Source organism: Dendrobium catenatum, unplaced genomic scaffold, assembly GCF_001605985.2.
Source record: "Dendrobium catenatum unplaced genomic scaffold, ASM160598v2 fragScaff_scaffold_84, whole genome shotgun sequence".
NCBI lineage: Eukaryota > Viridiplantae > Streptophyta > Magnoliopsida > Asparagales > Orchidaceae > Dendrobium > Dendrobium catenatum.
In genome coordinates this window covers 30,953-57,684 of record NW_021318546.1, presented here as the reverse complement: position 1 = coordinate 57,684, position 26,732 = coordinate 30,953, and the positions used below count along the sequence as shown (strand labels likewise).

The 26,732-nt window shown below is 34.0% G+C and overlaps 1 protein-coding gene across 2 annotated transcripts; it reads right to left on the bottom strand.

Annotated features, from left to right (window-relative positions):
- Nucleotides 1–995: 995 nt before the first annotated feature.
- Nucleotides 996–25,773, bottom strand: LOC110105428 (mitochondrial ATPase complex subunit ATP10). Of its 2 annotated transcripts, none has more exons than XM_020834936.2 (7): nt 25,556–25,773; nt 25,429–25,469; nt 23,997–24,060; nt 23,708–23,893; nt 10,446–10,517; nt 1,443–1,603; nt 996–1,357 (listed from the first exon to the last, which is right to left on the bottom strand). In XM_020834936.2, the coding sequence occupies exons 1-7, from the start codon at nt 25,718–25,720 to the stop codon at nt 1,243–1,245; spliced, it is 804 nt and encodes a 267-aa protein (XP_020690595.1). In that variant the 5' UTR covers nt 25,721–25,773; the 3' UTR covers nt 996–1,242. The 2 variants fall into 2 exon arrangements, with proteins under 2 accessions (XP_020690595.1, XP_020690596.1); XM_020834937.2 differs by having other exon boundaries at nt 10,455–10,517.
- Nucleotides 25,774–26,732: the final 959 nt, after the last annotated feature.

Below are 26,732 nucleotides of genomic sequence, written 5' to 3'. Positions count from 1 at the left end.
GAATGCACTCTCTCCAAGCTCTCTCACATAAAGAAATTGTCACTAGACTACCAAAAGACTTATTCTCACAAGCCACGCAAGAGTTGACAAAATGGACGTCCAAAAATCTTAATTTTCAATTAAATTGGTTCTTATTGTACAGTACAATATGATTAGTTGAATCAAATAACATATCATCAAGAATGATACATGTTCATCCAAGAGAGGTCTTTATTCATCATCCTGTACAATTGATAATCGTATAGTATGATCTTAAATGAAGATTATATCTTATTATATTCATTAATCCTCATGATTAAATTAGGCAACTTAACTAAATATCATATAGTACGAACTAGTACATACATTACAATTAGTTCAAATTTCAAAATTCAAGTTTGCCTGATTTAAGTAATCAGGATTCCATGACAAGTTTCTAAAAATAGTTTATCATTATGTACGATATGATGGTCGTACAATGCGATTAGTTATACTCAAAATTTAATTAATCTCATTTAATTAAAAATTTTAATTAATTTCTATTTGAACATGCCGTACAGTGCGATCGTGATCGTATAATGAGATTTACAGAAAAATTAAACATTTAATTTTAAACCCCCTTGTTTAAGTGTTCACGATCACTAAGTCAACATACACCAAATACATAAATAGACTGAAGAAAAAGGAAAACATATACTCTGTAACATACAAACTGACATTTATGCTAATGCAACCATGCCTTAAGTTAATTCTTTAATCTTTGTTCAGTTTAAGAACTCTAAAGTCAAAGTGCTGCAATGAAGAACTTATCAAATCAATTAGGAAAGTTAGTCAATTCCCTAAATAATAGACAACAAAGAATCTTGTTTAGCAACAAAAATTAATTATGAAGAGAAGGGGAAGAAGCATTTCAAAGCCATTAAGTTTAGAAGTGGTAAAGAGTTAGAGGAAGTAGTAAGAAAATATGAACAAGCAAAGGAAACACCAAAAGATAAACAAGTAAATTCCAGCTTATCTTTAGAATAATCTAAACTTACTTAAAAAGATGTAAAGAGATCGCCAACAACATCCCCACAGAGACTACAGAAATAAATTTAAATAGACAATTCTCCAGATTTTCAGAGGGCTTAAAGAAATTGACAATCAAAGCCCTAACGCATTTATCTTTATTACGAAAACTCTTGCATATCTTTAAAAGAACAAAAAGCATGACATGTTGCACCAAAAAATTACCATTAAAAAGAGTCGAAATGTAAAAAACTGCTACTCCTCCAAAAGAAGGGTGGCGCATGATAAGAGGGATGAAACTTCTTCTGTTGTTGCGAAGCCAAAACCTTGCCACCTAATTCTTCCATGTCTATCAAGGAGAAATATATACCTGCAATTCAGTAAAATTTGCATGCTTCAGAAAACACTCTCTCCTCATGGGAGAAAAAAAAAGCTGGGTAAGAAAATAACATTACCCGGTGAGAAGATTTAGAATTTGAAGCTCCTTCCTTAAATCATAGTGGTCTCCAAAAGAATATGCAATTCTTCGCAGAGGATAACTAGAACTTCTCGCAATTTTGAGGAATAAGTTCTTCATTGGATTCAACGATAATAACCAAGACTCTATAAAGGACACCTAAAATAAAAATCAAAGAAAACTAACTATAGAATATCAGGAATTTCGTGCTGCTGCTGATACACCCCACCGCAGGTTCATTATAAGAAACAACATTCAGAGAAATGACAAACGCTTATGCAATTATTATTTCGTACAAATTTTAGAATTTTTTGCGGTAATTCAAATCTTTGAACCAAAAATCAAGTACAAGCTCAAGTGTTGTAGGGATAAAATTTTCAAATAGCCAAAATATCGAACAGAAAAACCCTAATCTAATTTAAATTTGAATTGCTCAGAAAAAGTAATATATCATTCTACAAATACTGCCAATGTAAATCATATGGTAAATTAGCATGAAGAAGTCTCTAACCACCCTTCCAAGTAATCATCACAAATTGTAATTCCCATCATCGTTAGGATCATCATATTAGTAGTCACATGAGAGTCCAAAATTAATTTGCAAAAGCCTATTTTGAAAATTTTTTGCTGATCTTATCTTGTTAACATTTTTCATACATGGCCATCTTCAGGGAAGAGGAGATATTAGGGCCTTGATTAAAGATAAAGAGATCAAAGAATATTTACATAGAAGAATTAATAGATATCGAAGGATGAAATTATTTTAGAAGAGCATAATGACTAGAATAAGAAACTATTTCACATAAAATAAAATAAAGTTGGATAGGAAAAATATACTCACAATAGTAAGGTTTAGGTCCACTATGAAGAGTAGCAAATTTTTTCATTAAATTTTTAAAATTAAAGAGAGATAAATGAATGGAAAAAATTATTTTGGTATAATATTTAAGAACAAAGGTAACATACAAAGATGTGTTAAATATAAACAAAGTAAACTTAATAGTTATACAATGAATTTATAGGAGCAAATAATAAAACATAGGCTTAAGAAAATTACATCAATTTAGAGAACTAATTTAGTTACATGCCAGGAAGATCAAACATGGAAATAATTTTTATGCAATATTAATAAATGAAAAATTATATAAATAAAAAGCATGACCATATATATTTTATTAATCTCAATAGAAGGCATGTGATCAAGGCCACGAGAACTTATTTAATATGCTTTGGGTAGAATATGTTCAAAGATATATTGATACTATTAAGGATAGGTATGATGAAGTATTGACTAGTATAAGAAATAATTTTGAAATGGCCTTACAATTTCAAGATATGTTAGGTGTCCATCAGGAATCAACATTGAATTTATATCATTTGTATTAGTTACGAGTATGTATACAATAGATATTCAAAATGTGGTGCCCAGCTTGTATATACAACTTTGCAAATGATATAGTTCTAATTGATGAGGCATTCAATGAAATCAATAAAAAATTAAAACAATGGGTAAAATATTTAAAATATGGAGACAATAGAATTAGTAGAATAATGATCGAGTATATAATATGTAATGGGTATAATGTTAACATTTATGATTAATTATTTTTAAAAGATAAGATGATATTTATATGTATAGAGATTTAAGTATCATTGATATGTTAAAGAGAAAAATATAGATATAGATGGGCGATACCTTTCAAAATTTAAGTTTAATAGCTAAGACGGAGTAGTGTCGCAAGAGTTTTGAGAGGGAGTAGCATGGAGAATTAAACATAAATTTTATGAAAATGCACTTAGGTTGGCATTGTTGTTTTGATTAAAATATTGAGTTGTAAAGACAACATTCCTATCTAAGCTGATTGTGCCAGAAATGTAAATGTTAAAATGGATGTAGGAGAAAACTATGAAGGATAAATTTAAAAAAAAAAATTATATTAGAGAAAAGGATGAGAGTAACATCTATTAAAGATAAAATGATCAAGAATATATTTGTGAGTGATCGATACATGAAACCAAGGGTAAAAAATGTGCCAACAAGACAAAGTTGATAAAATTAATACTAGAGGATTAGCAAAAACAAATGGTACTCAATTATATGGATGAAGTTGTTGAAAATGAATGGTGAAGGATATGTTTAACATCTCATAAATCACTCAACAATAAGAAAATATAAATGAAGATTTGAAATGCCAACCCTAAATAGTTGGGATAAGGCCAATAATGATGATAATCTAATCACTCTTCTTCTCCTACCTACTCATATTTTTATGCAACTTTTTGATGACTCAATTGTTGTTAACCCTAGCATTCTGTATCAACTATGAGTTATCACTAGATCTACACAAGTGCACGTGTCGCATAAAAAATGAAGTATCACTCTCACGAGGATGAGGATAACCTCTAGATCACTCTAATGCTGCTCCTTAGAATTGCTTAATTCATATTATCATTAAAATCAAATAGTGAGCTAATGAAAGATATCAGCTAAGTTTTTTTAGAAAAAACTCTATGTTTAAGGGATTATGAACCTATAATAGTTAAAAACTCATGAATGTAAAAGATAGGTCTCTTATTATGTTGTTGTGAAACAGAGCATAAATATCTCTCGTCATTTTCAATCTCATTGGAGTGTTTGGCTAAATTTGCACTTAACTACAGTGATTATATCTCCTTATGATCCCAAACCTCTAGCCACCATATGTCTATGCATGGAAGAATTCAACTTTGAATCACCTCATTATTCCACCACTCTGTTGAGGATGCAGATCACACTAAATTTTAAATTCATGCAAGGCCTTTACACAAACTAAATTAAGTATGAAGGATTTAAAAACAATAGAGCATTGATGCGTATAACAAAGAACTATTCTTTTGCAAACATGACTTCTAACACATCATAAGTGAAGGGAAATGATTTTAGCCAGCCATGAAAATTAAGATAAGCAAGACACAATTCATTGCAATAATAAATAAAAGTGCAAGATGAAAGAAAAAGATAGATATGACCATGAAGTTCTTAACAACATGAATACATACTCTCCTAGACTCTAAATTTGACTTCCATAAAATGCACTCACTCTCTCCCTCCCTCAAGATCACTCCCAAGACTGATTGCAAATGAACAAATGGCCTCAACCCCCACCCCCCCTCCCTTACTCCCAAAAAAAATTTCAGCAAAATTATTTATATCTAACACGCATAATTGATTTTGGTGTCACTGCTCCGCTAGTGGTGGTGTTGTGGCATTATTGAATTAAACTAATGTTGAGGTATTCATAGAGTCCACCGCTATGGCGCTCTAACTGAATTGATGTGTCTTTTCACTATAATAACCGAATAAATTGTTGCAGCATGATGCTCAAGCGATTTGGCGCTTCGGTACTTTCCTCCGTTACAAGGCCTTGCTCTCTAACTTTTAGTCAAATTTAGGGTTAAATGTCACGGTGCTCCAAAGTCCGGCATTGAGCTTTTTTCTTCAATTTTGTAGTAAGTAAATTCTCCTGCACAAAATTATGAAGTGAGGTCTTTTCATAGTAAAATAGGGACTCAGAGCTATGACGCCTGAGATGATTTTTCCATACATGTTCAAAAACAAGGCAAAGTTTACAACATATTTGACATCATCAATAGAGCACAAATCATACATAACCAAACCAGCTTCAAATCACAAATATAAACATCATTCACACATCATTTCATCACATTCAAGCAAACAAATTCTAATTCATACCTATGTATAGCAACCATGAATCAACATGCAAATATCACATATGACCTAAGCACACTCTAATCACACTCTTAATTAAGATGCACATATCATACAAACACAATACAAATATGGGTTACCTCATAATGAGCACTAAGTTTATGATCTTCAGCCAGACTATGTGGATGAGCCAACTCCGCCGAGATCCTAAGGCAATCTTTGTGCCCTCTTAAGGTTTTAATCTTTTGGCCATTGACATTGAATATTTAGTTGGCCTTTTTATACCTAATGTTTATAGCTCCATAAAGATACATTTTAGCAACAGTGAATGGTCCTGACGACCTGGACTTTTAAATTTCCATAAAATAATTCATTCTTGAATTATACAAAAGCACTTCCTGTCCATGTTCAAATTCTTTCCTAAAGAGCTTACGATCATGCCACTATTTAATTTGCTCTTTATGCAACTTGACATTTTCATAAGTAACATTTCTAAATTTCTCCAACTCATTTAATTGTATCAACCTTTTATCCTCAACATCCTTAAGATCATAGTTTAATTCTTTTACTGCCCAATAGGCCTTATGTTCTAACTCTAAGGGTAAGTGATATATTTTTTTCAAAGATCAACATGCAGGGAGATATTTCAATTGGGATCTTCAATGCAGTCCTATAAGCATGAAGTACATCATCCATCTCAAACCACGATCCCTTATATTTTAACTTATAGCCTTCTTTAAATCCTCTATATCTCCCTATTACTTTTTTCAGTTTGACCACTAATTTGGGATGATAAGCAGTTGTAATTCTATATTTTGACTCTATATTTCAAATTTAAAGTCTCCACTCTCCTATTGCATAATTGGCTCCCCTCATCACTAACAATTATCATAGGTACTACAAATCTAGAAAAAATATTTTTCTTTAAAAAATGTATCACATCCTATGAATTATTTTTAGGTGTTGTTACTCCTTCAATCTATTTGGAGATATAGTTAACTGCTATCAAAATATATTTATTACCAAAAGATTCAACAAAAGGACCCATGAAATCTAGTTCCCAAACATCAAAGTTCTTCCAACATAAAAATCAATGGCATTTAATTTCTCCTTGAAATATTACATGCCATTTAACACCTATCATACCTCCTAATATAAAAATTTACATTGTTAAATAAGGTAGGCCAATAGATTCCAAATTGTTGGATCTTAGAAGCAATTTTAAATTCTCAAAAATGCCCTTCTTATTCTAAAGCATGACACTGCCTAATGATGGGTTTAATCTCTTTTTCTAGGACACATTTACTAATGATTTGATCTTTATATTTTTTAAACAAATATGGCCCATCTCAAAAAAATAATTTGGCATCATGCATAAAATTGCGCCTTTTCGTGTATGACATATCAAATGGGATCACTCCACTCATAATGTAGTTCACAATGTCAGCACACCAAGACACACAATGAATGCAATACAAGCAAATGTTCATCTAGAAAATATTCATTTATCTCACACTTACTATATGAAAATTTTTTCAATTATAGTCTAAACAAATGATCAGCTACATGATTCTTTGTTTCTTTATTGCCTTAAATTTACACATCAAATTCTTGTAACAAGAGAATTCACCTCACCAATCTAAGATTGACATTATTCTTTGTCACTAGATTATTGATGGCAGAATGGTCCGCATACACAATAATTTTGGTGTCAATCAATTAAGGCCTAAACATATCAAACGAAAAGACTATATCTAACAATTCTTTTTCTATGGTGGTATAATTAACTTAAACTGCATTCAAAGTCTTGCTAACATAGTATATAAAATGTAATTGTCTATCTATTCTTTACCCTAAAACAGCTTCTACAATATAATCACTAACATCACATAATATTTTAAAAATGCAATGTCCAATTATGTACAACAATAACAAGTGCAATATTTAAATATGGTTTTAAAATATTTAAATTATTAAGACATTCATCATTAAATTCAAAAGGAACATCTTTTTCAAAAAAATGATATAAAGGCTTAGTTATTTTTGCAAAATTCCTAATAAATTTTTGGTAGTATCCAACATTTTTTAAAAAAGGTTCTAATTCCCTTAACAGGAGTGAGAAATAGCAGATTTTCTATTACTTGAACTTTGGCCTATCCACTTATAAACCTCTCTGAAATTTTATGTCATAGCACTATGCTTTTTGCAATCATGAATTGATATTTCTCCTAATTTAATAACAAATTTGATCCTTCACATCTTTTTACAATAACTGATAAATACTCTAGACAAATCAAAAGAGGTATCAAAAAGACAGAAGTCATTCATGAAGATCTCAATGCTCTACTGAATTAAATCTAAAAAACTGATATCATATACTTCTGAAAAGTAACAGGGCATTACATAATCCAAAAGGCATCCTCCTAAAGGCAAATATTAAATAATTATCTGTATTTATTTTACACTCATCCAAATTGCTCAAAACATTTTAAATATATTGCATTTTTTACACTATATTTCATTTTACTCTGCATTCCTTTTCTAGGAAAGACAGTGACCACTCAATAATTTATTTTTCTACTATCATTACCTAAAATAATTATATCATCAGCATACACAATTAAAATTAATTTTTTTTATAGTGAAACATTTTATAAAGAGTGAAAGACCTCTTTAGCTTAATTTATATCCAACTCTATATAGTACTTTTATAAATCTACCAAACCTTAAGCTTAGGGATTATTTAAGACCATATAATGCCATTTTTTATCTACACACCTAATTTTCTATGAAAGAAATTTTGTATTCTAATGAAAGATCCATATAAACTTCTTTAATATCCACATGTAATCAAGGATTCTTAATATTATATAATTGTATAGACCATCCAAGCTTAGTAGCAAAAAAAAATTAAGATGCGAATTATATTCAGTTAGGCAACAAGAGTAATGATTTCTTGGTAGTCTACTCCATAGAATGGAAATTTTCCTTTAACTACTAACATTGTTTTCTAGCATTCCAGGCTTCCATCCTTTATATTTTAATAAGAAAATTTATTTGCTTCTTATACCTTTTTTTATAGCCCAATGATCTCCCAAATGTAATTTATTTATATGGGATTCATTTGTTTTTTATTTCCTCTTTTTAATTCTTATTTTCTAATGACTCAAATAGGAATTGTGGAATTTGATTGGTGCTAGAGATAATGCCCGTAAAGAAGATTTTGTGTTTAAGAAAAATTTTAAAAGGATGTATATTGAGTTATGGGGTAAAGAGGAGAATATATGATAATGAGTTGATCATTATTATTAGAATAACATGATAAAAGCTTTGAGTCTTAAGCTTGATGGATACTTTGGATAAGCTTTAACCTCCTTCTAAACACTTCACGGGGATTAGAGATAAGAGTAATGCAATGTTCTTGCATTTATATAATTAAGAGGAAAATATTAAGTTTATCTATTTTTTTCAGCCAGAAGTTTGTTCCTCCCCTAAAGATAAATTTGACTGAACAGACTTTATTTTTCATCAAAAGTGCATCTTCAAAATGAAGAATTTTTTTCAAGTCCGATGATAACATTTATACCCTTCTTAAGTAGATGAATATCCTAAAAGACACATTTAATGTTTCAGAATCGAGATTACCACAGTATTATTTCTAAATCTTCTATTTCAATTTTATGATAGTTTATTTGAATGCACAAAGGTTAAAATTAATGTATAAATATATGAAAAGAGTGTTATGATATTATATATAAGATTTTTAGAAGGATGATAGACAACTTGAAGAATTCATCACAAAAAAATAGAATGTTTGGCATTAGTGATACCCAATTGAAAGTTAGTGGAATTTCATCAAAATCCGCCAAACAGAAACGAGAACAAACGTCAAATACATCTAAAGGTCGCTAAAGCATATTTACTATGACCATTTGTTATTTAATATTTCCTTAGTAAGAGTGTACTTACAAAGTTATTATAATAATATTGACAATTGAGGAAAGAAAGTAGAAAGCGATAGCATTGGATGAGGAAGAAGAATGGGATGACTCACATGTATGATAAGGACAATAAAGCTATTAGATAACACGATGATTCTTTAAATGATACTACTAGCGATGATGAAAATAATGATATTGATTTTAATGACATAAAAGACTTTAGAATCTACTTCTATCCTAGGTTATTACCTTTTATGTTTTCTATGCTAGAAACTTCTATTCAATTTTTCTATGTTTTAGTACTTTCTTATAATGTGTCTTTTATAAAAAAAAAAAAGTTTTTAATGAATTTTGCGTGTTTTTAATTTTTATAATTTTTTTACTTGTGTTTTTAATTTGAAGGCTGCACATCAATTCAAATCGAAACTTTATTTTCAATTAAATTGAGAAAATCACCTCAATTCCCAATATAGTTTTTAAAACCATGGAAAATGTATGGTCCATCATGGTATTTAATGCTCACGGAGTTTGCTCATAGTGAACACTTTGGGCCCTTCAAACCTGGAGGAGGATCAACAAATTTGTTGATTTTTTTCCTTCACTTTCAAAAAGGTCTTCACAATCTTAGACGGCTTTGGGTAGTTTCTTCCATTCAAACAACATGAGATGTATAGCCCCTAAAATTTTCTTTTGATAAATATAATCTTATTTTCACCAATCACAATGGTCAAATTTTTGGAGGGAAGTTAAAAAAAGCAAACATGTAAAGCAAAATATGAATAAAATATAGAAAAATTAAAGTTAGAAAGACGACTCTAACTTTGCTAGAGTCCCACAAATCTTGAGTAAATGTGTGTATGTATACAAATAAATAAATATATGTGTGAATGTATGTGTGTGCATGCTACTAGAAATATTTTTATGGTATTAAATGATGATAATTATTTTATAATTATCTGTTCAATATAATCATATAAATATATATATATATATATATATATATATATAGCGTTGACTCTCTTACAACTTTTAGTTGCACCTGAATGTCAATTTTTTTTCGTGGCCATGTAGATGAATTTTCCATCTTTTTCTCTTAACCTGAATTGCAAAACATAGGGACTCTTTTATGGATATTCGTGACATTTCAGATTCATCAGCATGGTCTACTTTTAGAAACAGATGATGGTTGAGTAATTCTTATTGAGAGCATATCTTTAACTAAAATAATTTGATGCTTTGTTCACTGCCAGCTGTATTCATTTGAATTTCATTGGTAATTAAAAGTAATAATAGTCTGCAAAACTATAAGAACAATCTACATCTGCAAAGAACCAAACACTTTTGCAAGCACCTCATAAACCTGTACGTTGGTTGAAGCATCCAAGGTTTCTAGGAAAGGCGCACTCCATGATTCAGCCATCCTCTGTTAAAAAAAAAAAGGAATAAATTCAGGATACATACTTTTGGGGATTCTCAGTGCTTTAAGATATAAAAAAAGCCAGTTGACAAATGATCATCAATTTAAATTTTCCCACTTTTAAAATGGGCATTTCCTTTAGTTTAAAATTGTTTGTTTTACCATTCCCTCACCCTGTTTTCATAAATATGATATAGCTTTATACTCAACTAAAACTTATACAGCTATATTTTTAATGGAGCTAGTCATCTTATACAGCATTAATTTCAATTATAAAATTCAAACTCATCTCTCTAATAAACATATAATAGAAATTTAACAACAAAACATATTTCAAATTATAACATCTTAAGTAAGATAATTATTTCTTTTGATCACTTTTTTATGCATTTAGAATATTTGCAAGAAGATTCTTCTTTTACTCTATTAGAGGATAAATATTATTGGTATAAAGCTCAACTTTTAAAAGTAACTAAGTGCCTTCTCATTTTCTCAAGCGTGTGTTCATTATTGCATGGTCATATGCGACCACATATTAAAACATAACGTTATCCATCAAATCTTCTCTTCTCCATCCCACCAAAAATCCTCCTATAGTGCATTCTCCAAGATCCTATCTGTCTATATAAACTCAGATATGAGGTCATCTGAGAGGTCGAATGATATGAAGTATTGTATCAGTACTCTACCGATGCTAACCACTTGGCCCACAGTTGAGGTGTCTCCGACACGTAGCATGAAGTGTTGTAACAACTCTAAAACCTTCCTCAAGTGCTCTCAATGCTCCCCATGTGACCTGCTATAAACTAGAATATCATCAAAAAATAACAGCACAAATCGCCTGAGATAGGGTCGAAAATCCTTGTTCATGAGGGACTGGGAAATGGTGGGGTATTAGTGAGGCCAAAAGGCATCACTAGAAATTCATAGTCCCTCATGAATTCTAAAAGCAGTCTTAGGAGCATCATCCCTTTTCATTCTGATCTAATGGTTCCCTGACTTCATATCTATCTTGGTGAAAATAACTACCCACTCAGCTCATCCATTAACTCATCTATCACTGGGATAGGAAACTTGTCTGGCACAGTTTCCTTATTCACCGCCCTGTAGTCCATGTAGAACCTCCAACTCCCATCTTTTTTCTTAACCAGTAACACTAGGCTAGCAAAACGATTCACATTGAGCCTGATAATCTCTGCTTCCAGCATCTCTCTGATCAACGTCTCAATTTCATCCTTCTGAAATTGAGGATAGCGATAGGGCCTAAAATTGATGGGTGACACACCTTCCCTCAAGGTGATAACGTGCTCTTGTTCCCTTAGCGGTAAAAATCCCTGGGATGGCTAAAAAACCTCACTGAACTACTGAATCAATGGCTATACTAAAAGAGGAATGTCCCCACCCTCCTCCAATATGATCCCTCTAGCCTACGTAGTTCTACCAAATAACCTTTCCACACCTCCTATATGCTCCTCACCATGATTTTAAGTGATACCATGGCTTTGGAGAGCTCTGCATCTCCCCTGATCACTACCCTTTTCCCTACCATCATTAGCTCCATCATCAATGCTCCCTAGTTGACCATGGTGTCCCCCAAGGTCTGCAGCCACTTCACCCCCAAGATGATGTCAGTTTTCCCCAACTCTAATGGGAGAAAATCCTCCCTCACCTGAACCCCTGTATGGTAAACACTACCCCCTAACATATCCCCTAGTTCGTCTCCACCTTTCTTGTACCCATCATCACTCCATAATACCCTATATCCACCAATGTCACCCCCTAATTGGTCCACGACCTGATTGTAGATGAAATTGTGGGTAGCCCCACTACCAATTAACACCACCACCTCTCTGTCTGTTATTTTTCCCTTCACCTTCATGGTATGACTCAGAGTAAATCCTACCATTGAGTTCAGAGAGACCTCTACCACATCAAGATGCAGCTTGTCCTCCACCTCTCTCCCTGTCTCACTCCCACATCCCTCGATTTTTTTGTCATCACAAACGGTGAGAACCCGAAGAGTCCGGTCTCTGCATCTGTGCCCTGGAGTATATTTCTCATCACATCTGAAGCATAGTCCATTCGTCCTCTTCTCTTGCATCTCCCTCTCTATCTTACTTTTGAATTTCTCCCCACTTCCTCCTTTTGGCTTTTTCCTTGGAGTCTCCCAAATGTTGCCTGATGCATGCCCCTTAGATGATAAGAGAGTGGTAGTCATCCTATAAGAGCCTCCTGAATTGTTGCCTCTAGCTCCCTCTCCTGGTACTTCTGATCCTCAACCAGTTGTGTCAGCTCCATAGACTCTCCCAAGTGACGAGGCCTCATGACCCTCACTACTACCCTAATCTCTGATTTGAGTTCATTCATGAAATTTCCCTACATAATAGTCTACGATAGTCGATCCAATCGACTCGCAAGGTGCTCAAATCTCTCGTGATAATCTTCCACTGAGCCTTCATGTACTAGTGCAAAGAACTTCTCATACAAGTCCGCTCCCATGCCGGTTCGGATACATTCCAATAAGCATTCCTTGAACTCCCTCCAACTCCTTATAGGCCTCCTCATATCTATCCATTGATACCAAGCCAACACCTTCCCTTTCAAACATAAGCAAGATGCCGTCAATTTCTCCACTTCCGTCAACCAATTAACGCCGAAGTACCTCTCTACCTTATAAGTCCGTCCATGTGCATCCTCTCCTTCAAAAATGGGACTCTTCAGCTCCCGGACCTTCGGATCTCCACCATTTTCCATGATTCCTCCACAATCTCCCCTTCCCCAAGTATTTGGTCCTCCCCAAGTGTCTTGATCCTCCCTTCCATGCTTATACTCATACCCATCTTCACTTTCTCCCCTCCTTACTTCGAAATCAGCACCCCTTCTATCATAATCCCCCTCATTTCTTTCACATGAGTGTTCAATATTTTTGTAAATTTTGATATTTAAGGAGCCTTGATAATATCTTATAAATAAAATTTTTTGACTGCCATTAATGACACATTCAATGATTTATTATGCATCATAATTAATAACACTCATGTGAATATGCATATAAATATATGTCTAAATGGTGATGCATGTTTTCACATACAGGTAAGACTAGAAATCATGATAATGATAATAAGGTGATAATTGTGGTTTCATTATACCCATAATATTTTATAAAGGGATCATTACAAAAGTCATACCATTAGAAATCAACACAATTTATTGATCCCAACACTACAAAAAAAGTATGAAACTTGGTTTACAATCATGGCAGAGCGACCTACAAATATAAAAGTCTATGAAAGAAAAAGAAGAAAATAAATTCATTCAACATAAGTAATGCGATCTGCAAAGGACAGCAGCACCTCTTCAGCCAAAGGTGCCCAAACAACATGGTTTAGGCCATTAGGTCTACATGCATGGTTCATCTAGCAAGCACTAATATATATATATATTTTTTTAATCCTATTTTAATATGTTGTTTCATATATCAGTTATTTACTGTACAAACAGTATAGCAAAATTAGTTTAAATACCCTTTTGTTGTAAGGAATTGCTTATGGAATGAATAATTTATGATTTTTTTTCTCCTCTTCTTCTTTTGGAGCCTACACCTACTCTAAATGTGTCCTTCCTTCTTGGATGCCAAGAAGCTTATCAAATGGTGATTTCATTGCACTAATCGCAAGCCACGGCAAGCATTTCTTCAACATGTAGTTCTCTACTTCGGCCACAAGCAGCAGCTCCATGACCCTCTTCACCTTCTTTTGTCAAACAAGCGGCCTACCTGCAGTTCACCCTTCAGTTTTCAGCCCCTGCAGATTGTTCCCTTCAGCCCAACAATTCCAGCCGCAGCTTTTCTTCAGCCAACCTACTTTATTCCTTCAAGAACTGCAGTTGGAAAAGCTTCAGCCCTTCTGATTCAAACCTCATCACCAGCTGCCCCTACACCCACACAAAAAACCAATTGCAGCCTCCCAAAAAGCAGCAGATTTGGCTAACAATGCCCTCCACGACAACTATTTGCAATTTTCCGTTTCTTCCGTTTCAAGATTGCATCAAGTTCTCCGCTTGTTTTTCCCGATAATTTCTCTTTTCTTAAAAACATCTTCTACTAGTTCATTTTCTCTTTTGTTCCAGGTACTGATTCTTATTATCAAGAATCTCATATTTGCAATTTCCATCATCCACAAATATCAAAGCAACATGAAGAACGCAGCTTGGTGGAAGCTCTATGTTCAACACAAAATAATTAAAAATTACAATTTGGCGAAATCCAAAAATCCCTCCAACAAGCTGATGTTCAATTTGCTTCCATTGGCACATCCTTAGAATAATCTCATGCTTTCATGAACTCACTGGACAAGCGTCTTAACAATTTGTGCACAGGATGACCGCATCCTTTTCTTCATCAAGAAACTTCTTCGTTTGCCATTTTCTTGGTTCCGTCGGTTAAATTCCTTCTCAACTACCCTTACCATCCCCTGCAGATTTTGTTTTCCTTAAATCAATGAAAATTGAACTTCCATACTTTAATGGATCCAACATTGAAACATGGATCTTTAAAACACAGAATACTTTAATTTGCATAACACTCCTGCTTGTCGTCGAATTAGAATCGCTTCAACTTGGAACGAAAGGTTACATACGAAAAGGCAATTTCTTTCTTGGTCTAATATATGTTATCTTTGGAACAACATTTTGGCATATTAACATACATTTCAAAACTAACTCAACAAAATTCAATTCTGGAATACCAAATTGCTTTGAAAAATCTTGCTTTAAGGGTCCTGAATTTATCTGAATCTACAGTCATTAGATAATTCATTTTTTGACTTAAACAAGAACTACATCGTGAACTTTTAGTTGCACGACCTACTTGCCTTTTGGAAGCAATGGAATTAGCCAGGCGTCATGAATCTAAAATCCAAGATTTCTTCTCTACAGCATCATCCACTTGGCACAATTCATTCCTCCCACCAACAATAAACAAACATTGAAGTGATGCAGTCTGTCATAAATCCAATCCCTAGTCCATCCCAACCCATCATCCAATCTTCAATTCCAATCAACCCTCCACAACCCTAAGCAACCAAATTTTCCAATCCAAAAACTCTCCTTGACTGAAATTCAATTTCACTATAAAAAAGTCTTTGTTTCAATTGTGATGCTAAATTTGGCCCTCAACATCATTTTCCCAATAAGTTTTATTTTCACTTGGCACAGATGATCAAGATTTTGTCGAGAACCTCCTCCCCTCTTCTACCAATGATGAAAATCCTGATCCACAACTTTGAAATTAGCCTCAAAGCTTTAGCCATCCAATTCAACCCTCGTTGTTTTCGCTTAACCAACTCTATTAACCATCAAAATATTTATATAATAATTGATAACTGCATCGCACTAAAATCATTTATCTCAAGTTCTGCTTCTACTACCGCTCCTCTAACGAATCTTCTTAAAAGAAGATTCCCTCAAATGAGATACATCAGCCCAAATTCCTTTTGCAATCTCAAAATTGCCATTACAATAGCCCTAGTGTTAACTTTACCCGATTTCACTAAAACATTCATTAATGAAACGAATGCGTCAAACATTGATATTGGAGCAGTCTTATTGCAAAATAATAACCGTATAGCCTTTTTTATTAAGAAACTAAGCATCAAACTCTCCAAATCTTCCCCTTATCTAAAAGAGTTATATGTTTTAACCAAAGTAGTTTGTAAATGGCTTCAATCTCCTTGGCACTAAATTTGTTATTCACATAGACCATAAAAGCTTATGAGAACTCCAAACTCAAATTATTCAAACCCCTGATCAGTAATATTATCTAGTAAGCTTTTAGCCTTTTAGGTTTCAATTTTACCATTGAATATAAACCTGATAAAAATAATATAGTTGTTGATTCCTTATCAAGAGTACCCCAAGATAGCACAACAAGTCATTCTTCTCTACTTACTTTTTTCATCACCAATTTTTTTCTTTTTTTAATCAATTAAAATAAAGAAACTCTTCATTTTCCAGATATTCTTAGTATCAATTCTCAACTATATATATATATATATATATATATAGCAAGAAGCTCCAAATAAGCACTATCCCAATGTTCACATGTTTTACCAAAAGCAAAAAGGAACCTCCCTTTGTAATCTATGAATACACCACCAATCCCTCCTTTGTAAGAAGATAACAATGTTGCATCAACATTTACTTTGATCCAATCGGGTGGAGGAGGGTGCCAAGCTTTGTCCAACAGCAAGTGCTGATTGGCATTCAACCTTCCCGAAGTGCTCCATTCGAAGATTTGTTAACAGCTACATAATTGACAGATTCAGAAGCTATATAAACAGCAGATCTTTCAGTTTTTCCATGGATTAGCTCATTCCTCCCTTTCCAGTTAAAGTAAACAATGTTGCAGAAGATGTTTAACATAAAAGGATTTATACTCCTCATCCAACTCCATCGACCTTCAAAGAAGGTAGCCATTGGTATCATAAATCCCCATTGATTTAGAAGCAAAATAACCTCATTCAGTCTCTTACAACTCACGGTCAAATGCTTTGTATCTTCTACTTCATTGGATCCCCTTGGACACCAGCTATTTGGTTGCAATCTTCTATATGATAAGAAACTAAAGGTTGGTAGAGCATTGTTTAGAAGCCTCCACCAGAATGTCTCCACCCTTGCATTCAGCTTAGCTTTCTTCAAACACCTCCAAAATTTGTAATCTTCAAAATTTTGTTTTGCCGCCGAACAAGCCATTGCTGAAATTGACTTTCCCGATCCTCCTTAAATGAGTTCCAGCTCATCTTCCTGCTGATTTGCAAAAATTTAAACTTTGCAAATCCTCTCTATTAGCTCATCTCCAAAATATTTCTTCATCTCAGCAACATTCCATCTTCCTTCCACCATAATATCGTTTACAGTTTCCACATTACAATCTTTGTTCCCCACAAATGTTGGCCGCATGTTAAGGCTCTTGTCCATGATCCATATATCATTAAAGATATCAATTGACTCCCCATTTGTTATCTTTCATTTAACTATCTTTTTAAGACAACTACCTCCATCCTTGATTAATTTTCAAGCCGGCGAACAAGATTTCCTTCCAGCATTTTGATCCCATATTTTGCCATATTTCGGATATAGACATTTATACAACATAGAGTCTTTATCTTGAACATATTTCCATGCAAGCTTTTCTCTTAAAGGTCCCATTTTGGTAGAACATGCGTGTAACCCACGGCCACCATTCTCCAAAAGTTTACAAATATTATTCCAACTCATATAATGAAGTCCTACACCTCCATTCATCTTCCCTCAAATAAAATTTCTACACAGCTTATCAATTTCATTCAAAGTACTAATTGGAATCAAAGAATGAGTAGAATGGAAAGATGGGAATGAGAGCAATACCGACTTGACAAGTGTGATCTTCCCCGCCAATGAGATGAACTTGGTACCCCAAGTATTTAATATTTTTAGCACTTTGTCGATAACAAACTAGAAATCCATCTTCCCTAGTCTTCTCAAAGCTACCATAACTCAAAGACACAAAAATTCTTTGACTGATTTGAATCCCATGATGTGTGAAATAACCTTCCTTTACCTTCTTCTCACCGTTTTACCAAATAAAATAACAAACTTGCTTTCATTAATTTTCTGTCCAATCCTTCCACAAAAATCTTTCAAAATGCCTTTGATCTTCTTGACACTTTTAACCTTTGCATCTGAGAATATTACTATGTAATCCGCATAAAGCAAATGGGAGATCTTTGGGCCATTTATACTGATTTTTATGCCAATTGAGTCCCCTTCCAAGAGAGCATTAGACAATAATTGAGAGCAAATAATGAATAGAAACGGTGACAATGGACATCCCTGCCGAAATCCACACTTGGCCTTTATCCCATCAGTTTGATTCCCGTTAATCATCAAAGAAAAAGATGGATTTATAACACAATCCATGATTAGCTTAGAGAAAAAAATAGGAAATCCAAAGCACTCCAAAGATTTGTTTAGAGCTGGCCAACCCATGGAGTCATATGCTTGCTCCATGTCGATTTTGAATGAAACAAACCCATTTGAAGATTTAGAAGTTCTGAAGTTATGATAAATTTCTTGAGCTATATGAATGTTATCTGAAATTGATCTAACTTTTAAGAAGGCCACTTGCTCATTAGAGATTAATTTTGCGATCATGCTAGACATTCTATTCAACAAAACTTTGGCCGCTATCTTGTAAGTAGTATTGCACAAACTTATAGGTCTATAATTGGAAGGTGATGAAGGATTACTTACTTTAGGGATCAGCACAATGATAGTTTCCTTCCAACTCTCACACATATTGGCTGATGTGAAAAACTGGTTCAAAGCATTCCAAACATCCTCTTTGATAATAGACCAATAGCTTTTGAAAAATGAATAGCTTTTGAAAAATGAGTATGATATGCCATCATTCCCCGGAGCAATGAATACCACATATTCTTTTATCACTTTTTCCACTTCTTCAATAGTAAAGCTTTTGTTCAAGCATGCAATGTCCTTCTCATCCAGCATTCTTCTCGGTTTTGGCCACCCGTCCAAGGAGCATGTTTTTTCTCCCCATTTTTCTTTGAAGAATGTTAGCAAAACATTCTCAATCTGATGTTGATCCTCCACAATACATCCATGTTCATCTTTTATGCTATATATAAAATTTGAGGTCCTTTAGCACTAGCAAATTATTGAAAAAATCTGGAATTGCTATCACCTTCAGCCGTCCATTTCACTTTTGAGCACTGCCTCCACCAAGTGTTGAGGCGCAATAATGTTGAATTAAGCTCACTGATTTTGGTCTTTAAACACCAAATGTCTTCAACTGATAGAAGTCCATCTTCTGCTTCTTTTAGTTGCAATTGTAAAATTTCTTGCTTTAACCTTTCTTTTTGTTGATTCAAGTCCTTCAACTTTGCTCTACTCTAAAAGAATAGAGACTTCAAAGCCCTCTTCATTTTCTGATTGAGTACTTGGGCTAAGCTCCCTCTAGTTTTCATGTCCCAAGCCTTCCTCACCACAGCTACCGAAGCTAGATATGCAGACCAAATTTCTTCAAATTTAATAATTCTTTTAGCTGAATTTTCAATTCCAAAAATGTTCAACATAATGGGGCAGTGATCTGAAGCTATTCTTGGAAGGTGCTTTACCACTAACCCATGAGTAGAATTAATGGCCCAAGAATTCACAAAGCATCTGTCTAGCCTTCCTAGGATCTGGTCATTGCCTGATTGGTTATTACACTAAGTAAATTTCGGTCCAACATAATTTACCTCATGGAGGTCATTGCAAGTGAGAAAGGTATTCATCTCTTTAGGACCCAAAGAAAAGGTGAATCTTCTTCCACCCCTTTTGTCCTCCTTGGTAAGTATACAGTTGAATTCCCCACCTAAGACAATAGTAAAATCAACATTAACATAAGCTTCCAACCTTTCCTAAAGATATCTTCTTCTGTAAACATCTTTGTTGTCGTATATAGTAGCAATTCTCCATTTGCTTTTGTTAGCCACTTCCAAATCTCCAATGATATATTGGGAAGAAAATTCTAGAACAGTGAAAGATGCCAAACTGCTTCTCCAACTTACCACAATACCTCCAGACAATCCTTCCGAAGGGACATGAAAGTGATCCCAACAAGAACCAATCAAAGAGTTGACATCTTTGCCATCAATACTAGTCAACTTAGATTCCAAAAGACCCACGAACAATACCTCATATTCTTTCACCACCTCCTTGAGATATAGAGAAGCCTTCTTTTTCTTGGCATCCTCTACAATTCCAAAACACTATTGAACTCATTTTTGGGTGAGAGGGAAAGATTTCCCCACCTTCTTCCTTGAATCTCCTCCAATCTTCTATTTCTAGATTATGATGTAATTGGACCCAAGCTCTTCAACTGCTTTTGCACCTTTCTTTTTAGAAACAATATTTCCATTCCTTACATTTCCCTCAATAATTCATATTTTTACCATACTTTGAAACTGTCTCACCTCCTTTTTCCTGTTCAGTGATCTTCATAGGAGATTCAATAACCATCTCACCTTCCTCGGACAAATTGTTTAAAAATTCATATTTGTTATCAGAGAAGCAGATATCATCTTGTTTGCAGTACATTCCAACATTCAGACCACCAGACGAAGCAATACCTGAGGGAATCTTGGAATGATCTTCCAAATTGATTGAATTTACATTTGATTCAATGTTCTTTTCTCCTTTTCTGGACTGATCCACATCTATCTGGGTTCCTTTCAGAGATTGAAGATACCTTCCAGCTTCTTCGGGTATTTCTACTTCAGCAGACTTTTCTTCTTTCACAACAACTGTCTCAGGATTCCCAATAGCATTAATTTTATTCTTCAGCAGTTCAGCATTCCTTACAGCAGCAATGAAAACCTAATCTTCAGGATTCTTCACAGCATTCCTCTTATTGATTTGATTTTCCAATAGTTTAAAATCTGGCTTTTTTAAATTCTTCCTCCCATAGTTCACATGGACCCAAGGTCCATAGCCATCTCTAGCATCATCAGCATCTCCATGAGATTTCCTTTTGTCAGTTTCTACAGCAACATTTTCCTTCTGATTTTCACTGACAGCTTGAGACTGAATGGGAGCAACTCTTTCAGGGAAATTCTCTTTCAAGTGTCCTAACTTCCCACAATTAAAGCAGAATCTAGGAAGTCTTTCATATTCAATGCATTGAAAAAAATTTCCCAAACTCCCTTTAACCCAAACTCCCAAGGGAAGTTTTTCATCAAACTTTACCCGGACACAAACTCTTGCAAATTTACTTCTACCCCATTGAAACATGTTTCCATCTATCAAATAAGGAGTGCCTACCATGGAAGCAATTCTGCATACGTTGATGTCATCCCAGCTTTGTAGTGGAAGATTCGGCATACGGATTCATATAGGTGCAGTCAAACCTTTGAAGGAAGTAGGAGAGAATGATGGAGACCATCTATCCATTCCCACTATACTCCCATTCACACACCACAGACCCATGGTGAAAACCCTGTCCATCACATCTGGATTCTCAAATGCACAGAGAACCCAACCCATACCAAGTAAGGTCAAGTGAAACTTCCGAAAAACTCCCCATTGTCTCCTTAACTCCATACTAATGATATGGAAAGGAATGCTATCACCGAAGATTTTAATCACCAATGCTTTTTGAAGTCTGTTTGAGTTCTCCAGCTCATTCCCTATATGCAGTTTAACTGTTGAACCATTTTCAATGAATCCTTCACCCATATCTATATCAATTGCCCTGATGTTTGTTTTCATACTCCAATCATTTTTAAGTTCATTACCAGACTGTTGTTTATTGCTTTCCAAGCAGTTAGCAGGCAATTTGCAATTCCCAAGTTCACCAGATTCACAGTTCCTAACATTGTTTAGTTCAAAAGTTCTCTGCTTAAAACAGGAATACTCCTGCTCCGGAATAACAGACACTATATTAACTCCTATCTCAGCCTCCATGTTCTGCACATTTGGAACAAGATTGAGTTTCTCCTTCTCAGACCCATCTTCAATGATAGCTTCATTCTCCCTTACTTTCAATGAGCAATTACCAATAGAATCCTCTTTCACCAAATAAAGAGACGAATTGCCCAGTTCAGGTTTAGCAAAACCTTTTGATATCCCTACCTCTTCCATCAAAGAATGATTTTTTCCATAACTTTCAAATAAAACCTTCTTGTCCTTACCGACATCTTCAATTTGAACTTTATCCTTCGGCAGTCCTCCCTCTTTAATCACCAGAGGTCTTTCAATTCTGAACTTGATTTTAACATCTCTATCAACATTCGAATCCCCAAAGGCCAGAGGAGACGATACTGGAGTCAGTCGAGATCCATTCCAGGATGGAACGGATATTGGCCGAACGTTGAAAGAGACCCCGGCAGAAGGTTGCCGACGGCTCTCTGATGCCATCGGGTCCAACCAGAAAACCCGCGTGCAAGAGGAATTCAAAATTCGTCTGTTCCTGCAAATAACGGAGCTTCTCTTTCTTCAGTTCAAGAATGATTATCAATTATCAACTCTTCAAGGGTGAACTTTATCACACAGATTACCAATTTAGGGACAACATTCTTTATTATTAAGTTTGTATCTATATTAGTTAAAATTCTCCTCTAAAACAGTAAATCCTCACAAAATTTCATTCTATCTCTCTTACAGGGCATTAAGGTGTTCATAACACCATCAAAAGAATTTCAAGTTTTTTTAGCCTGCCCTTCAAAAAGATGACACTGACTTTGTTAGCAAATGTCTTAATTGTCAAGAAACCAAATCATCTAGACATGTTTTCCATATTTCACTTCTTAAACCATTTAAAGGAGCTCATTCATTAACCCTTTCCCCATAACCTAATTTTAGTTAAAACAATCAACAACTTCATATAAATTATGAAATTTTAGCCTCTCACATTATACAACTTCATAGTCATCCTCACTATCAGGTACTGTTACAATGGAAACTAAATTTACAGATGATGTCATATGAGAAAAGTTTTCAGCACTCTTCGCATTTTCCTTCTCTCATCCTTGAGGACAAGATTATTGTTCATGGTAACGGGAGTGTTAGACATCAACACATTTTATTGGATCCCGAAAATGTACAAAAACAGTGTGAAACTTAGCCAACAATTATGGCAGAATAAGCTACCAATACAAAAATCTATCAAAGAAAAAGGAACCAAATTCATTCCACATTGACAATATAATCCATAAATGACAGAAGCCCTTCTACAATGAAAGCCCAAAAAACATGTTTTAGGCCATTAGGTCTACACACGCGGTTCATCTAGCAAGCACTATTTTTTTTTTCTTTTATCATATTTTAGTATTTAGTTTTATAGAACGATTCTTTATTGGCAAACTGATCTATCCAAATTAGTTTAAATACCCTCTTATTGTAAGGAATTGCTTACATAATGAAAATTTTCTGATTTCTCTTCTCCTCCTCTTCTTCTTTTGGAATTTATACCTACTATAAAGGTGCACTTCCTTCTTGGATGCTAAGAATCTTATCACTTACACAATAACACTGACAGAGAAGGTAATGCCATTACATAGATGTCATAGCGGCAAGTTCTTGTCTCTATTATAACCCAACGGTTTCAAAATGCAACCATTAGCATAACTTATCAAGGCATGCTAAAAAATAATGATCACCTGGGAGCTTGCTCGAAAGGAAAGGCATAATAAGGTGGCAGAAGGAATGATCTCAGTGCTATGATTATTCACATTCTGATCAGATAAAGGCAGCTTTAGCCTCCTCCCATCCGAAAAATATACCACAATATCAGGAAACATGGCAGCTGCCATGGAAGCAATGAGAGTTTTGTTTGCTGGAGCAATCTGCATTTGTTTGTATCATTCAAAAATGAAGATACTCGTGAAAAATACCATTCTCGATGAGCAATGGAAAAAAAAATCATACCATGATAAGAAGTTCTCACACCTTGCCACTGTTTTTATGGATTTCTGAAAAGTCTGCAAAATATCCTCTACTTAATTCATCTTTTCTGCAACATAGCAAAACAAGGTTTATTAATATAGCAATCCATAAATTGCTAAAAATAAATGCAACACTGCAATTTTTTTATCAAACCAGAATGACATGATAAGCATGAGATGATTCCTTCATCCTCAAACTTTTACTGTTATTTACTTTCGGTTGAAATACGTATAAATATAATAAGTGAAGTTATGAGGATTGGAGCATAAAGTAAGAGCATGATAGAAAATAAAACAAATAGTAAGGAAAGAGATAACATTAACTTTTAGGTGTATTCAGCATTAGTCCCTGTGTCAAATGAGAGAAACTGCTTTAACAAAAGTTTATAGCTTAAACAAAACTTATGGTATAAAATCTTGTGTTTAGGTAATTGTAAATCATTGCTTGACTTGTAAGCACTACAACAAAGCAAAACCATATAAAACCTTACTATTACAAGTTATGGCTTGAAAAGCCTATGCAGTTTGATGCATTCTTTAACGAACTACCAGGGGTGGGTAAGGAAGTATGGAAACCGGAAATCTTGCATAAGTATAATCATATGTCGTAAAGGTCAAGAGAGATAGAACAAATAAAATTAAGACATCTTTTGCAATTGTGAATTGTGATAATAAAAAATTAAAATGAAATTATTTCTTGTTAAGGGAGATGTTTTGTTCAAAGTGTCTAGATTTCAATGTTATATAGATGATAGTAACATTCAAATATTCAATTAACAATATTGTCTATTAAATATAGTGTGCTGGTTATGTTGTCTTATTTAAACAAGAAAAAGCTATACTCCTCAAACAAATGTATATATATATATATATGAAGTGCATTTTCTTGTATAGTGGGTCATATGAACATGCATGTAATATCTTCCCATTTAATATTGGCCAAGTAAGCTTCGAATTAAGTAAATGGAAGGATACATTAAATTCCAAAATCTTAGAGATTCTATCGTTGGAGGCTAGTATTACTCTTTAAATAATATTGTCATTTAATTACCTCGGATGTTTGAGTTGCTAAAATGGTAAAATAACAATCTCATAAGTAACATTCATGTCCTATTTTGATGTCATCAAGATGTATATTAATTCTAACAAAAATTTTGAAATAAGACTGTTTGATGTCTAAAATAAATGACAAATAAAGAATGGTCAAAATCGCCATTTAATTCTTTTTTTTACCAAAATCACCACTAATCTTTCTGGAAAATGTTGCTTTATCAAGTGTAATGACACCAAACAAAACTTCAAATATGAAATAGATTTCTTTTACAGTTCAGCATGGCAAGACTACAACGCATTAAATTACAAGAATGATTAAAATTTACTTCGGCAACAATTTTATTGATCCCAACATCAGCACTAAATGAATCAAAATAACTTACAGCCTATCCTTCTCCCTTTTTATGGCTTCCTTGTCAACCATCTAGAAAAATAACACCAATTCGCAGCATTAGATACTCAGGCCCTAAATTCCTAAGGATATTCATGAGATGAATAGTACGGTGAAACCTTGTGGAGATCGAAAAAATGTCGCCGGAAAGAGATCCGCCCATGTTGATCCGGATGCAGAGAGCCCACTGCAGTGTACGCAGCGGGGAGGATCTTCGCAGGAGCGAGCAGAGCGGAGGCCGCGGTTGGTAGCTGCAGCAATCGTCCAAGCAACTTAGCAGTCATGATTTTTCACTTCGTTGGTGCAGCATTGACCGGTAATTTAGGTTTTGCTTGGAATTTCTTATGCTTTCTAAACTAAAACAGCTTTTTGGTTCAAATATTTATTCAACAATAATTTTTAAACAAAAAAATTGTTTTAGAAAACAAAAAAAAGTCACCCCAAATAAAATTTGAGGCTTCTTTTGTCAGCTTTTGTTAGCAGCTTTTTAGGTAAAAAATTTTGTACTAAAAAATTATTTCATAAAACAATAATAAAGTTATCCCAAATCAAATCTTACTATTTGTGTGTAGAAATCATAAAAAATATTTAATATGATACATAAAATTCATTAATGAATTTTTTTATTTAAAATTATATATGATTGTTGCGTCAATATTCATGGCAGTAGAAAGATGGAATGTTTAGCGTCATAGCTTTATATGAAGATTGAGCATACCTACATATAAGAGAGAGAGAGAGAGAAGACACTCCAGGATTTTTACATGAAAAACCCATAAAATGAGAAATTTTATGGGGCATAACCCAATTAAAATGATCATACTCGTATTTTAGTTGATTACAAATGATGCTCTTCTCGAGAGAAGACCTTAGTTCAATGTAGTAAAAATACATTATATAAAGCATGTTACATTGCTTGAGTTGGAAGAATTCGATAATATGAGAATTATTCTCAAGAGAATATTTGTCAATTTGTTTGATTAGTAGGATCGTACTTGAGTGACGGCGACTGAGCTAGAGGGGGATTGTATCTAGTGACAGAGGACAAAGGGATCATACTCAACGGGTGACGAAGGTCGGAGGGATTGTAGTTGGCGGGTGACGGTGGTCGTAGTCGGGTGATTGTGGTCAAAGGGACCATAGTTGGGCGACTGGGGTTGAGGGGGTAGTTTACTTGTGACGGACTGTAGTCTGTGGGCGACGATGGTCGGAGGGACCATAGTTGGCAGGTGATAGATGTCAAAGAGATCGTCGTTAGCTAGTGATGGAGGATGGAGGGACCGTAGTCCGTTGGTG